This window comes from Aspergillus flavus, chromosome 3 (genome assembly GCF_009017415.1).
Source record: "Aspergillus flavus chromosome 3, complete sequence".
Taxonomy (NCBI): Eukaryota; Fungi; Ascomycota; class Eurotiomycetes; order Eurotiales; family Aspergillaceae; genus Aspergillus; species Aspergillus flavus.
In genome coordinates, this window is record NC_092407.1 from 393,062 (window position 1) to 407,948 (window position 14,887).

Below are 14,887 nucleotides of genomic sequence, written 5' to 3' on the forward strand. Positions count from 1 at the left end.
CCCGATGACCCTGCATGATAGCGCCAATAAAAGCTTGTAGACAGCCACTACAGCCCTACTACTAGTAGTAGTCCGCCATCACCTGACACTCTCAGGACTAACTTCAAAACAATGAAATTCGGCCCCCACTCTCCAGAAGACGATCCCAAACCCCGCTAAACTGTCATTCTTATAAGGAAGCGCCGCCCGTAAGGCTTAATTTCTAGTCCCTGATTCAGTTTCCCATGGATTGATCCTCAATGTGCTTGCATAATTACTAACCACGCCACACCCATATCATGAAGAGGAAGACATAGCGGTGAACATGGGGCTCAGGCGTCGCAAAGAGAAACTACAACCAGCTCAAGGAGCATCCTCCGTAGCGCATACACGCTCCACCTCACTGTACATGATACCAACAGCAGCATCTACAGTTCATTCTCTGTCCACGGCATCAACGATCTACAGCCATGACAACAACACAACCACGTCGCTTAGTCTTTCCGGAACGACCCTTGTGACGGAGGGGTCGTTCACAGAGTCACTTAGCCAATATGAGGCTCAAGATTCAATCTCAAGGAAACAAAGAGCCAGACGCTCCCTCGCAAAATATGGGTCCTATGCGGATCTCTCTAATGCAATCTCTCAGACAAAGGCCATGGCCAGCGATTCAAAATTAAAGGCGCGGAGCTCTGTAATCAATCTGGAGCAACAGATGCGCGAGTATGTGACTAATGTGACGCACTCGAGTGTGGATCTTTATGGGACCATGCTGAGGAAGTTGGATCATATGATTACTTCTATGGATGAGGGATTGTTTCGAGATAAGGAGGATATGGGTATGTTTACCAACCGCCCTGGGATTCCTGTGTCAGATCTATTTTCCATCCCCACTACATACTGATACGGGTATCCAGTCACGGCATACGGCGATGAGGTCTCATATACAAAGACAGGCACAGAAAAAGAGGTGAAAGCGACATCAACAGGTCCCAGTTTCTTCTCGAAGACCTATCTGTACCACAACTCCCGGCTCCCGGCTCACCTTCCTCCAGTGCAAATGTACGTATCACCCATACTCTCTATTTACCAATACATGTGGATCTAAACTCATATTATAGACTGCCGCAAACATATGCTCTCATCCGCCTAGCAGCCCAGTACTCCAGCTCAGCCTATAAGAAACCCGTAGAACTCACCACGACTAGCAACCCCTACGTAAGCGCCAACATCCGCCAGGGAACGAAAGCAATGGTAATCAAGCCACTCGCATCAGACGATCTCAAGAGCATCGTGGTCGCAATCCGAGGAACGCAAAGCTTCCGCGATTGGGCCGTGAACATGAAAACGCTCCCAACAGCCCCAGAGAACTTCCTCGACGACCCAGAGAACCTCTGCCACGCGGGATTCCTCACCGTGGCACAGAGAATGGTCCCTTCCGTCGCGGCGTACCTCCGAGATCTACTAACTGAGGATCCCAATCGCGCGTCCTATTCACTTACCCTGACGGGTCATTCTGCCGGCGGAGCAGTGGCCAGTCTGCTGTACTGTCATTTGCTCTCAACGAGCGTGTCGTCTGAACTAAAGCACTTGGCTAGTTTCTTCGGAAGCATCCATTGCGTGACATTCGGTGCGCCGCCAGTCTCTATTAGACCTCTGTTCCCGACGAAGTCACCCGCATCACTAGGATCGATGTTCTATGCGTTTATTAACGAGGGTGATCCTGTGCCCCGGGCCGAAAAACCTTATATCACCTCGTTGCTGAACCTCTACATGTCGCCCGCGCCGTTCTCTCTCGGCACAAGTCGAACATATCCCTTCGTCAGCAGGAAAGATAAACCTGCCATTTGGCGTGTGCCACCGGCTACGCTTCATCTTGCTGGGAACGTAGTCCTCCTGCGACACCAATCCCAAGACCCCGTCCTCAACTTACCGCACGGCGCAAACACCATCCAGAAAGATGAAATCGAGGCCTGCCAAATCCCTAGTGAAATCATACATGATGTCATCTTCGGAGACCCCATAAAGCACTGGATGGGCTTGTATCAAGAAAGAATCGAGCACCTCACCCGCAGATCACAAGAGCCACCACCCTATCAGCCTTAATGCAAGACAATCCCAGTCTAAACCAACACTTTCCCAATACAAAGATCTAGACCTCGCAAACTAACACATCTTAGATCTACATATACATCTGAATACTAGTCCAATCTACAAATCCTCCAACCACCCTACAAAGCGTCTACCATTTTAGTATTCCGCCTCGTCTCTAGCAGCCAAGTCACTAAGTAATTCTATCATGTACCTGGAGAACCTAACTTCTAGCATTCGTAGACGAAGTTGAACATCATGCCGATACATACATCTGTCATCTTTATGGTCCTATATAACCGCAACAGGCGAGACACGCTTGTGGAGATCAGGATCTTATAAACAATAACTAAAGATACGTTTTTGTGGAGAGGATATACTACGACATGAGCCCAGCGTGATGTGATCATTCCACTACTAATCTGTGCTGAACGTAACCTCGCACAACTGTTCCGTGGGCGGGTTCCGCATGATATAGAAGATTGGCTTTCTGTTGGGTAGGTCTTTTCCATCATTATTAGATTCAACCCTTTGGCCGTTCAGGGACTATTTATATGCTTTCGTAGAGAATGTCTTGTGAGTGAATTGAGGTTGCGTGTTTCTTCTTGAGGTAGATCGGGATTTCTATAGGTAGAGAAACAAGGGAAATGCCTACTGCCATCCTAGTCCAACAAGAAAGAAACAAGAACCTAAGAAGAGCACTCCATAACACTCGGTAGATTGCTCAATAAGTAAAAGATAGCCACAAACTTCTGATCTAAAAAGATACTCGACACTAGGCTATATACACCATAATAGTAATCCGCGTATGAGGATTTCCTTAGTATATAAATTGGTAACTAGTGCTTCCAAATTAAGATGGAAATATCCGTAACAAGGCTAAATCCCATATAAGATTCGCTTTGCCCCGACTGGGTGTAGGGTGTATTAGCCGGGACTAGACTCTTATCCTGTTATCTTCCAAGACTGATGCCCCTTAGTCGTTCCTCCAACTGGTGCAGACTTCCTCCTTAGCTGGAAATAGTTCGAGTGTACGGAGGAGGGCATTTACCTCAGACGTCCCACCCAGCCCGATGTGTCTTACCAGCATCGGAGTGTAAACCACGAGCATCGACGGCGTTTCTTGTTTCTTTGGCGTTTCTTGTATCTGCGTTCGAAGGAATTTATTACCGCAGGATCAAAAGATATTGACTTATACCAGTCATCGAACGTAAATCTGGTACCGAATTCAATAATTGTCTGACCGACTGGCTGACAGATAGTCCGAAAGGGGAAGTTGATAAATAGTATCAGAAAACGAATATCATCCGTAGAACATTGAATTCGGTAGCGCCCATCCTCGAACTCGACATCGCAGGATCCATGTGTCACCTGGATGCGGATACCATCTGCTGTCTCAGATCCCCTGTTTTGAAGAAAACGATCATGGTGCGTGGCCTTCAACATTTGATGGTAGTGCGTGGACTTCAAAGCTGAAATTTGAGCCACCGGGGCGATATATTCTATCAATAGCTCAGTATCGTTTGGTTTTGACACCTTGACTTCTACCATGTCTTGGGACATGGTGGGAATGGATGTTTTGGTCCCAAGCTGGCGCGAGAAAAAACCTCCTCTTTGCAAAGCTGGGTTATCTTTCTCGGTGGGGTGTGAGATGGGCTGACATGAAGATTGGAGCCTCACTGCTGATCTTACCGGATGAGGGAAGTGACGAGGCTGTCAGATTGAACTGCAGGCTCCCACCGACCAATCAATTGACGGATTTGACCGTCGAAGGAAAAGGAAAAAGCGACATGTAAAAGGACAACGTGCCGTCTTGTCACCAACAGAGCACGGGAAGTTCATGTCTACCAGGCTCAGGTGGGGGGTACACACACTATGTCAACTAGAGATAGCAGCGCCGAGAACCCCTTCTCTGCAGAGGTAAATGCAGAAGATGCTCGCTTGTGGGATACTATCCGCCATCTTCACAGGAACGGTTTCATTAATTTAGTGACAAGACGGCCACCTTATATCCCACGCTGGGCGTATAAGCTCTTGAGAGCTGGCAGGGGTCAAAGGAAGACCCTGTCGGACGGGGAATATGGCTATCGTATCAATTTGGCGGACATGCATCGAATGTACATGAGACACCTCCAGGCCAGGTTGATCCAAACAGCTATCACGCTTCATTTCGACCACGGAAACGCGAGACCAAAGGAAGAAATCCAAACCCTGGAGTCCACTCTTAGGAAGTATGGTGCGGTTGCCGGAGAGAGACTCTAAAATCTTGTCCATCCTGCTGACGTCGAACGATGAATAGTTCAGGCTGTCCAAGACCATGAATACATGGCGAGGTATGCTGGGCAACGCAACGATCCGTTCATTGCGTCAAGTGAGCGAATTCACGACAACTACCTGCTGATGAGGGAAATGACCAGGTACGGAAAAACTGCCAGCGACATGGAAGCGTTCAAAGAAGGGGCGATCCCAACTGGACCATGGGAGACTGGCGAAGGCGGAGCGCAACCTATCGGTGCCACTCGGACTGAGACCTTGAAGAGAGGACTCTGGTCGCGGATTGCTGGGGCCTTGGTTGGTGGCGCTTTCTTAGTCGGTCCCATGTGGTTGCTTGCACTCAAACAAGAACTGTATTTGCAACTGGGTGTAACAACGGGTTGCGTGTCAGTTTTTGGGCTTCTCATGGCGTGGTATCTGAGTAGCTTAGAGGCTGTATTCGCCGCATCTGTAACTTACGCTGCCGTCCTCATGGTATTCATCGGCGTCATGATACAGGAAAAGGGCGGGAAATGAGCCTAGAATGTCAGGACGAAGTTAATTACGCTCACATGTAAGGTGATTAGAGTTTTCTGAATGGACATGTATCCGTGATGTGATAACGAGCCTATGGCTATAACGCTGGTTTCAAAAGACCAGTGGCGCAAAGGAGGTGTGTAGTATTCGCATTCAGGGTATGGGAGCTGAATATTCAAATGCTCCATTGCTGTCGCCTACTCGAAAGATCGATTAAAAGAACTAGATTAATGAACTTTGTAAGGTATCATGTTAATGAATGCTCCTAATAACAACATGAGGGTAAAGGAAATGCTTTTCAATCCTTTTGGTTCGCCTATCCAAGCGGCACAAAGACAATAATATATTAACCAGGACATATATTCCACCCATTCCAACATAGGCGGGAAAAGACGCCTTGCTTTACGATGGCGTCCCGCGCAAAGATAAAATACACCCGACAGCTTCACACTTAATCAAGAGCATCGGTGATACAGCCGTGGCTGGCATCCTTGACGGTCCTGTTGCAGCGTGTTAGTAACTAAGATCAAACCATGTGCATTCTATGGGGCAGAGATAACATACCTAGCGTACTTGCCGAGGGTTCCTCTCATAGTCAGACCGGTGGGAGGCAGCTTGCCGGCCTCCTTATCGGCTTCCCACTGCTTGCGTCTCTCGGCGAGAGTCTCCTGGTCAACCTCAAGGTCGAGAACGCGCTTCTCAGCATCAATGACGATGACATCACCATCCTTGACGAGACCAATAGGTCCACCAACAGCAGCCTCAGGGACAATGTGTCCGATCAGGAAGCCATGAGAGCCGCCGGAGAAACGTCCATCGGTGATGAGGGCAACCGACTGTCCGAGACCATAGCCCATAAGGGCAGAAGAGGGCTTCAACATTTCTATCCCACGAGGAATGATTAGCTACGTTAACCAAGAGGAATTTGAACTCTCAATACGTACCGGGCATACCAGGACCCCCCTTGGGCCCGGTGTAGCGGATAACCACAACAGTCTTGTCCTCCTTTTTGATCTCACCACGTTCCAGAGCAGCGATGAAATCATCCTCATCATCGAAGACACGTGCTTTACCAGTGAAAGAAGTACCCTCCTTGCCAGTGATCTTACCAACACTGCCACCCGGAGCCAGGGATCCCTTCAGAATCTGGATATGGCCAGTCTCCTTGATGGGCTTGGACAGAGGGCGGATGATCTTCTGATCTTCGGGGAAATCGGGCACCTTCTCGAGGTTCTTGGCTAGAGTCTCACCGGTGACAGTCATGCCGGAACCATCGATGAGGCCTTCCTTGAGCAGGAACTTGAGCAGTGCGGGGGTACCTCCGATCTTGTGCATGTCGGCCATGACGTACTTGCCCGATGGCTTCAGATCAGCCAAGAAAGGAATACGGTCGGAGACGGACTGGAAGTCCTCAATATCCAGCTTGATGCCGACCGAATCAGCGATGGCAATCAAGTGCAGCACAGCGTTGGTCGAGCCACCGGTGATGTTCACCACAACCATGGCGTTTTCGAAAGCTTGGCGGGTCATAATATCCCTAGGGCGGATGTCCTCCTTCAGAAGCTTCTTGATCGCCCCACCAACAGCCAGACACTCAAGGTCCTTGGCGCGGGACTCGGCGGGGTTGGAAGAAGAGCCAGGGAGGGTCATACCAATGGTCTCAATGGCGGTGGCCATGGTGTTGGCCGTGTACATACCACCGCAGGCACCGCCTCCTGGGCAAGCGTTACGGATAATATCAAATCGCTGAGGCTCGGTAATGTCGCCGCTCAGGAACTGCCCGTAGGCCTGGAATGCGGAGACGATGTCAATCTCGGCATTGTTTTGGGTAGCGGCACAACCGGGCTTGATGGTGCCTCCGTACAACATAATGCTCGGCCGGTTGACTCTGCCCATGGCCATCAACACACCGGGCATGTTTTTGTCGCAACCCGGGATACTGATGTTGGCATCGTACCACTGACCACCCATAACAGTCTCGATAGAGTCGGCAATCAGATCACGACTCTGAAGAGAATATCGCATACCCTTCGTACCCATACTGATTGCATCACTGACACCGACGGTGTTGAACTGCATGCCGATCAAGCCTGCCTGTTCCACACCTTGCTTGACGCGGTGGTTGAGATCGAGCAGATGCATGTTACAGGGGTTACCGCTATACCAAACGGAGGAGATACCGACTTGAGCTTTGTTCATGTCCTCCTCGGTGAGACCGGTAGCGTAAAGCATGGCCTGGGAAGCACCCTGCGAGATGGGCTGTGTGACATGGCGGGAGACCTTGTTCAGAGCGTTGTCGTCTTCAGAGGAAGAGGCCTTTTGCTTGGGGAGGGTGGTAGAGAGGGGACGACTAGTAGTGAAAATCAATCAGCAACGTGCCATTGGTGAATGGGAAAGGGCAATTCATTCAATCGCCTTACACATTGACGGCGGACCGCCTGGAGAGGCTCCGCAGAGCAGAGGGCATACGCCCCCGGGTTTGTGAAAGAAGCATAGTTGCAGTTTGAGGGGTATGGGGGTCCGTGGAAATGACACACAAGGGCAATTGGGAACTCAATTGAAAGAAAATAAATAGCTTCTAAACTCTACAAGAAAGTGGAGCGGGTCGCCGTGAGTGATGCCCGTCCTCCGCAGCGAAGTCGGGGGCCGGAGTTAGCCTCAGGCTCCCCGATGCCGGTTGGCCCAATCCCATGCCGTAGTTTGTCAGCACTCAGGCCAATCATGCGTCATTGACTACTCAATTACCTACAAGTATACATAAAATCTAGTGACAGCAATGAACCTCTAATCATCTTCAGTAGTGTTTGTTTGTATTGTGTTTATAATTAATTATTATACACTTAAACTCTTTTTCGAAACCATCTAGAACCTGCGATTGTTGTCTTCTACCACCCGTTTTCCTTGCGGTCTTGTCATGAGTATTGTATATCCGTTAAAAGAAAAATAAAAAGAATAAAAAGAAAGCAAGTACAGCATAAAAGGGGTTAGGAAGGGCAAGTCAAAATAGTTCTAAGGGTATACCGGTTCTTTTGGACTAGCCAAAGTAAGCGAAGGGAATGAGAAAAGGTTATAGCGAGGAAGAAAAGAAGAGAAAGAGGAGTGGGAAGAAAGACAAGGGGAGGAAAGAGAAGAAGGAAAATACAGAAAGAAAGAAGCGGAGCAAAAAAGGTCAAAGAAAAAGAAAAAGAGGAGAAAAGAAAGACAGATACAGGAACACTATCAGTCCATCACCCCGGTGCCCATCTCTGTATCACGTAAGGCAATATAAAGAACCGACAGGAAGAGTGGTGAAACATGAACCAAGAGACCAGCTCTACGGTACCTCTTTGTCACCTCTCTTCAACCCACCCGGTACATCAATCGCTTTCGCAACCCATTCAAGGGATGCAATCTCATCCAAGCTTTTGCGTTTAGTGTTCCGCTTTAGAAGCCCTTCGACGCACTCGCGGGCCCCCTCTAGATCTTTCCCCTTCTGGGGATCCCATTCACCATCATTGTCCGCATACCGATACCATGACCACTCACATCGCGCAATGCGGTGTGGGGTACGAGCACGGAGTTTCGCCGGGTCGCCTCGAGTACCCGGCAAAGCATCAAACGGTAGTCGATTTTCCATCATCGCGTAGAGCAAGACGCCCAGGGCCCAACCATCGGTGGACCGCCCGTCATAGGGCTGTCCCATTAGAATTTCCGGGGCTGCATAATCCTCGCTTCCACATCGGGTTTGGAGGAGCGGGCTCTCCGGAGGTTGCGGAATCCGTCTAGATAGACCCAAGTCCGTAAGAGTGACTACCGCGCGATCGTATGTACGCCAATCAGTTATCTCCTCCATAGCAGCGGGGGGCAGAGTGACTAGGACATCTGTAGTTGGTCCGACTTGTAAGCACTATGGTCAATCCGGGCCACGGTAGAACCTCTTACTCTCAAGTTTGATGTCCCGATGGACTATGAAGTTGGCGTGTAGGTAACGCACGGCGGCCACTAACTCAGAGAAGATCCGTCGAATGAGTTCTGGGCTCATGGGCCTCGGTCCAGAGGTTGCGACGTCAAACAGGTCACCTCCTGGGCAGTAATCCAAGACCAAAAGAGCGCGCTTTTCGTCGCTTCCGAACGCCTTTAGTTGCACAAGTGATGGATGGTTGACCGACTTCAGAATGTCTACTTCCCGCTTCAGCGAGACCTCCAATCGTTCCTCATCAGCTCCACCCGCTGGGCCATGCTCAATGACCTTCACAGCGACGAGCTTTTGCGTAGCGGCATTCACCCCTTGGAGGCTCGAACTGTAACCCGTGTCCATATCATCCTGCAGTTCCATGCGTACTGCTAGACATACTTGGCTAAATGTGCCCTGTCCGAGCTCGCGCAGTTTGCGATATTTGCGCGGCTGCTGGGACCGAATGGAACGTACCGAATATATCTCATCCGAGCCATCCATGGATTGTGGGCTGAGAATGACGGGCTCCACATCACCATCAGATGTACTGCGACTACTCCTTGGCGGTGTTGGAGGACGGATTGCGGGGATCGCGATGCCGCGATGAACCGCTAGGTGCTGTTCCCGGTGTAGGTTGTTGGACTTTGAGTCGGTACTCGACGATGAGAAGATGCCTTGAGACACACCCGATCCCGAAACTGCGATTGGACGCGGCTTGATTGGAATGGCCTTCGTCGGAGGGACATACTCACTAAGGCTACGATTACGAGCATGCTTCGGAGCTCCATCAGGGCGCGGCTTGCTGGGTGTCTCTGAATGCTTGTCAGCACCTAACATCTCCGCCATGCCACGTTGCTTGCTTCGCGATCGACATTCCGAGGGCCTCAGTACTTGAGATGAGTCACTCAAGCGCAAGCTCAGGCTCGAGCCGTTCCGCGAAAGAAGTGACGGGGTCCGAGACAAGGACTGTGAATTGCGACGCGATATTTTCCATGGCGAGACGCCACTGATGGGCGAAGGCAAGGGAGTGATGTCTCCCATGGCCATGAGCTGTGGCGACGACAATAACGACGCTGGGGACAGGGAACCTCCTCCGGAAGAGGGCCTTTCGAGAAACCCACGCAAACTCGATGTTCTTCGCGGAAGGCTGCTCGACGAGATGCTGTGATGCATGAACGGGTCAGATTCTTTCGACGGGCTCAGTTGCGCTGTGCGCGGCAGATCCGTTCGTATCTGAAGCGACGGAAGGGGCTGTGGAGCCCCGGGGTGAAATTGGTGAATCATTTCATCCTTTATATTCGGTGAGAATTCTCCATTCAAGGATACTGGAGAGCAGATGCCCTCTACTCCAGAGCTCACCGAAGACACCGAAGAAATTCCATTGTTACCCGAAGCCGTTGTAGCAGAGGCTTCGTGTAACAGAATAGGCTGTTTAGCAAACAATGCTGACCTATCGGTCGATTGCGAAGAATCCGGGGAAATCATCGAACGAGTCAAGAGGGTTCAGTGCTGCGATATCCCGATGGCTCTATTTACCGGAAGGGCACTGCTGTCGCGGCGCAAAGTGGACCCAAAGCACAGTTGTCACTCGAACTAGGCGGGTAACCGCTACCTAAAAGGTCCCTCGGGTTAAACTCTAAGTTGACCAAGCTGAACTTGGTTAAAAAAAGGCCTTCAGGCCTAGGATTTTGGTCGAAACCGGGGGTGAATGGTAATTAATGGGTTGTGTTATCAAAGCATCTGGGAGGGGAAAGGAAGTGGCGAAGGTTAAGAGAGGAGGGAAAAAGAGGAGAAAGATAAGATAATGGTAGAAAGGGAAAAGGAAATTGGGGGTTTAATTTTTTTTTTTTAGTCGGGGAGCAAGAAAGAGGCAAAACTAAGGTCGGGGACGGGCTGGTTGTTCTTCCCCAAGGGCTAAATACACGCCCTCCCGGACAGTATCCATGCAAGCGTTAAGTTTCGCAGCAGCTACTACTTTAGATGACGCTACAGAAAAAAAACCCACGCGGGGTCAGCTGATGACCACTCTGCTTTTGGCATAGTGGCCACGAGGTGAGGACTCAAGTCACTCAACAGGATTTAACGCTACCCCGCATCCAGTAATACCGTTGGCGGGAAGACCAAAAGGAGGAACCACTGTTCCCTTCCATATCAAGATCGTCTCGGTTCTTTTTGGCGGTGTTCCCTCTTGAAATCAGGCCCGTCCTGGAAATAGAAGCTTCATGAGGCTTAGTCTGGTCGGAGATCGTGGGAAGGGTTCGGAGTACAGGGGGATGCAACGACTAATCGAGGCACACTGAAGTCAGTGGCTGGATTGTGATGGATCATGGCTGACAGGAGACTTTCTGGCAGGATCCACTCTTTGGAACTTCTTTTTCTTCAATTTTTCATACGGAGTATATTCTTCTTCCTTTTTTTTATTTTTATTTTATTTTGTTTTATTTTATTTTCGTTAGTACAAGATATTCTTGGTCCATTCTTTCAAATGGTGAAGATTTCTTCTTTCTGTCATTGACTGTGACTCTAGGTGGTGCCTTGCAGATCCTCTGGATCGGGCAAACTGCTTGTTAGTACTGCGCTGCACTGCACAAAACAACGTTTATTTATCCTTCAATTCTAACGGCGCTATTGTCTGTCCTTGCCTCTCAACAAATCCAAGAGCTTAGAAGGACTACCAGTAGGAGTACTACAAAGCTCTCGCAGATACCTATTTCCCATTTGGGAACCTGCGAGCTGCAAGAAATCCTAAACGGGCAACGAGTCCTGATTTGAGAACTCAGAAGATTGTTTAAAAAAAAAAAAAAAAAAAAAAAAACGCAATGACATTCGGTGAATAGCAAATGATCCATGGATCGCAAGTGACCCAGTCCCATCCTGGCTAAGCTTGAATTAAGTGGAACTAATCCGGATTAGGTCTCAGAGACCGGGAAAGTGGTTCTTCGTGAAATAATACTAAAACAACCCCAATTGCAGGTGGACGCGGACAGACGTTCTCGAATTCCGCATTCCAATTTCCCAATGGTCGATGGGACTCGACTTCAAGCCGAAATTTCGGGTCAGACCGCATTCCATGGTTTCAAATCTCCGACCCATTTTCGACGCGACGAGTCGTTATTTATCATCTGTCGAGTTGATTTGACGCACAGTGCACATCATCGGCCACACTACCTTAGCGTCTGCGTTAGTCCACTTGAGGGGGCAAATTTAACTCCGTTGATTGTACCCTGAATCTGATTGCTCTGAAATTGTGATGGGTTATCCTCGGTTACTTGCTTCATGATCGACGGCTGTGCCTCCAAAGTCTACGTAAGCTGTTTAATTCTCACCAGGTTTGCTCTTTGGCCCTTCAAATCAGTGATTCGTCACGGGGAAAATTGAAATAGGGATCCCCTCGACGATCGCCAAGACAACGAGCTATTGAAAGGCCCCGTTGACCCAGCACTTCGGGCCTACGGGCGCATTTCTTTCGAATGAATGGCTGGAGAGCGTTTCTTGGCAGGCATGCCGGGTTGACTGCTTCCGGTTGGTCAATGCCCATGATTATGTGCCCCACACACCTGTTGCTGACTCAAGACGACTGAAGATATGCCAATGATGCTAGATTGCACGGATGACGTAGATCAAGATCTCGTCATTTTATGAGACCAATCTCTCGAGATCTTGGAAGGATAAATACTTGCCAGAGGCCTCGCAGAAAAATGCACCGGGTTATCTTCGCTCAGTTCACGGTCCAGACCACATTAGTCCGACAGATGTCTCATTTCCGAGCAATTATAGGTCCCACTACACATTGCGTTGCTAAGCAAAAGCTTCGATGGGCCACTTGGATGCCGGACCCAACTGACCCAGACTCAGGGTATCAGCCCTAGCGGTTTTCATCGTCGTATATTGAGAATTTCAGGCCCTCCACCGATAGCCGCGTGGCCGCTTATGAGGATTCGAAGGGGCCACTAACCCTTAGACTGGGACTGAAATTTTTCATTTTTAGCCCTGATACCGTTGCACCCACCTTTTGCTACTGTTGCACTATTTTGTCTGCAGACGCAATCGCCGTTCAAGCTGGTGTTGGAAACGTTTCGGGGTCAGTGCCGATGTCCCTGTGTTGCGTTGCATACTAGTGATTCCAGATACGGAAGCCGAATGCAGGTTTGATCCTTCGGCAGCGACACTATCACTTTGTCCTCGCGAATGACAAAAGCCACCACCCCGGTTCATTTCGCAACCGCATTCCATATAAAATTATTTTTTCGGAGGGAGAAAGTTTGCTCAACGATACGACCGCAGGCCTCTCCACGAAGCTTATGATTCCAAATAAGTCAAGAATGGACCCAGGCTATTGATTGGAATGTGAGGACAAAAACGGTAGCTTGCGATCCCATCACAGCACCTGAATCCCACATTATTCTATATCTTGTTAAGCCTTGTCGCGTGACCAGATATGGATCGTCATGCTTGCACCTGAACAAGCTCTAGGGGCCTTACAACTAGTAGATAGACGGAAGAGATGATCAACCAATTATTCCGTGATAGGTACACAGAGGTTACTCCGTACAAATCCGCCATTCGTATGTTTGTACTAGGAATTTTGGGGCGCAAGATGAGCCATGGACCTCGATTAACAGTAATCGTCCAAGTCCGGCCGCTACCTTATAGCTGAAATATCTCGTTGGTCAGATTATTCGGTTCGAGGCACGACCAAATGCCTGAAGTATTTTAGTTGAGTGGCCTAATGCTCAACAGATCTTATACGTACAATACTGAGAAAATCATCAACCAGGGCGACAGCCAATTGATCACATATTGTCTTGGCAAATATGGTCCCAGAATTCAAAAGCCGTCGACGGTATAATGCTGTCAAATGTATAGATTGAAGCGATGATCTCAACCACGTACAATGTACAGAAAATCACCCATACAGCAATGAGGTCTGAATAAGGCATTTTCGTGTAACCAAAAACCCTAATTATAAGGCACCAGTGAGCCATGATTGGTAGATTGCTCCCAACGTTTGGCTTCTTTGTGTTCAGGCGCAGCACCTTACTCAAAGTGGTAATGGGCACAGGGCCCGGCCCGGGCCTCGATGAGCTAGAATAGATGATCGTTGTAATGGATGCGATATAGGCTTCTTTTCTGCAGGGACATGGAGTGAGTAGTTTTCTGGAAGCTGGGCTCCAGCCTTTTTGCTAAAGACTGTCCTAGTAAAATGGCCTCTCGTTTCCCAATTAGTAGTATCGCTACATTCATAACTGTTAACGCATCGTTCGATTAGGGCTAAACTTACGAAATAAGAGATTCCCAATTAGAGCCATTTCAATCTCATAGACTGGATGACTGCGGTATAGTGTAACCAGTCAGATGTAGAATATGGGAGCCAATGCATCGTGTTCCAGTAAGGCTGCACTGGGGAGGATATGATTCATGCCAGCTGCCTCCGCGACAATTTCCGTGCCACCTGCCGAGCGATCTCCCGGCGGGAGGTATCAAAAGATAAATATGGAGAGGATCAGAGGTACTAGAGAAGCAATGCCGTATGTTCATTCCTGCATGGAATGTGTGAGGAGGATTAATTTGCCCATAGGTAATAGGCTCCAAAGCTGGACCAGTTAGTTATTAGCTGTCTAATATCCAGACAAAACCATTAGTGTGGTGATGGGTGGTCAGCGCCATGACCAAGAGCGGGGCTTGCAGCATAATACCTTGTCTTTCCACTGAAGTCTAGCCCATTGTCTATCTCACCATAGACATACCAAGGACGTTGCGATTGGCCGTCAGACCCGGTGGCTACTACCAGAGGTTTATATACGTTACGAAAAGAGGTGTGTAGAGACTATGAATGAAGCTGTTTGTTCGAGATGCACCACTTATGGCAGAGGTTGCTCAATTAGGTCATTTTGTCTTATCGTAACCAGTCGAAGATATCAAGGGGAAAACGCTTGCCTGGAAAGTTGGTGATGTTCTTGTCTGTCTTTTGTGGTGGTCCTCGGGTCGAGATTGTCCGGAGAAATTTGAACTTTGATATCATCTGCATTATAAGTCAATATAACCGCAGACCATGTGCCGGGATTGACCCCTCAGACCTTCTATCTTCCTGGC

At 49.1% G+C, this 14,887-nt stretch overlaps 4 protein-coding genes across 4 annotated transcripts; 2 read left to right on the forward strand and 2 right to left on the reverse strand.

The window, feature by feature from the left end:
* The first annotated feature begins 217 nt into the window (after window positions 1-217).
* F9C07_4296 (Alpha/Beta hydrolase protein) lies at window positions 218-2,104 on the forward strand. The gene is made up of 3 exons (XM_041291318.2): window positions 218-818; window positions 897-1,041; window positions 1,101-2,104. The coding sequence occupies exons 1-3, from the start codon at window positions 305-307 to the stop codon at window positions 2,083-2,085; spliced, it is 1,644 nt and encodes a 547-aa protein (XP_041143994.1). The 5' UTR covers window positions 218-304; the 3' UTR covers window positions 2,086-2,104.
* A 1,641-nt stretch (window positions 2,105-3,745) lies between these two features.
* F9C07_2281409 (dihydroxy-acid/6-phosphogluconate dehydratase) lies at window positions 3,746-7,505 on the reverse strand. The gene is made up of 4 exons (XM_041291313.2): window positions 7,281-7,505; window positions 5,805-7,210; window positions 5,425-5,743; window positions 3,746-5,360 (listed from the first exon to the last, which is right to left on the reverse strand). The coding sequence occupies exons 1-4, from the start codon at window positions 7,352-7,354 to the stop codon at window positions 5,312-5,314; spliced, it is 1,848 nt and encodes a 615-aa protein (XP_041143996.1). The 5' UTR covers window positions 7,355-7,505; the 3' UTR covers window positions 3,746-5,311.
* On the forward strand, window positions 3,790-5,127 carry F9C07_1366879 (uncharacterized protein). Its single transcript, XM_041291320.2, has 2 exons — window positions 3,790-4,306; window positions 4,370-5,127. The coding sequence occupies exons 1-2, from the start codon at window positions 3,946-3,948 to the stop codon at window positions 4,858-4,860; spliced, it is 852 nt and encodes a 283-aa protein (XP_041143995.1). The 5' UTR covers window positions 3,790-3,945; the 3' UTR covers window positions 4,861-5,127.
* A 143-nt stretch (window positions 7,506-7,648) lies between the features above and the next one.
* F9C07_2147821 (serine/threonine protein kinase) lies at window positions 7,649-10,759 on the reverse strand. The gene is made up of 2 exons (XM_041291314.2): window positions 8,782-10,759; window positions 7,649-8,721 (listed from the first exon to the last, which is right to left on the reverse strand). The coding sequence occupies exons 1-2, from the start codon at window positions 10,277-10,279 to the stop codon at window positions 8,174-8,176; spliced, it is 2,046 nt and encodes a 681-aa protein (XP_041143997.1). The 5' UTR covers window positions 10,280-10,759; the 3' UTR covers window positions 7,649-8,173.
* Window positions 10,760-14,887: the final 4,128 nt, after the last annotated feature.

Excerpts from the sequence above, each read along its gene's own strand:
- F9C07_4296 (XM_041291318.2), top strand. The coding sequence starts at position 305 with ATGGGGCTCAGGCGTCGCAAAGAGAAACTACAACCAGCTCAAGGAGCA. Across the intron at positions 819-896 it reads TCGAGATAAGGAGGATATGG|TCACGGCATACGGCGATGAG; the intron begins GTATGTTTACCA and ends ACGGGTATCCAG. Across the intron at positions 1,042-1,100 it reads CACCTTCCTCCAGTGCAAAT|ACTGCCGCAAACATATGCTC; the intron begins GTACGTATCACC and ends CTCATATTATAG.
- F9C07_1366879 (XM_041291320.2), top strand. The coding sequence starts at position 3,946 with ATGTCAACTAGAGATAGCAGCGCCGAGAACCCCTTCTCTGCAGAGGTA. Across the intron at positions 4,307-4,369 it reads GTCCACTCTTAGGAAGTATG|TTCAGGCTGTCCAAGACCAT; the intron begins GTGCGGTTGCCG and ends AACGATGAATAG.
- F9C07_2281409 (XM_041291313.2), bottom strand. The coding sequence starts at position 7,354 with ATGCTTCTTTCACAAACCCGGGGGCGTATGCCCTCTGCTCTGCGGAGC. Across the intron at positions 5,744-5,804 it reads GGGGGGTCCTGGTATGCCCG|AAATGTTGAAGCCCTCTTCT; the intron begins GTACGTATTGAG and ends CTCGTGGGATAG. Across the intron at positions 5,361-5,424 it reads ACCCTCGGCAAGTACGCTAG|GACCGTCAAGGATGCCAGCC; the intron begins GTATGTTATCTC and ends ACGCTGCAACAG.
- F9C07_2147821 (XM_041291314.2), bottom strand. The coding sequence starts at position 10,279 with ATGATTTCCCCGGATTCTTCGCAATCGACCGATAGGTCAGCATTGTTT. Across the intron at positions 8,722-8,781 it reads TCGGGACATCAAACTTGAGA|ATGTCCTAGTCACTCTGCCC; the intron begins GTAAGAGGTTCT and ends GACCAACTACAG.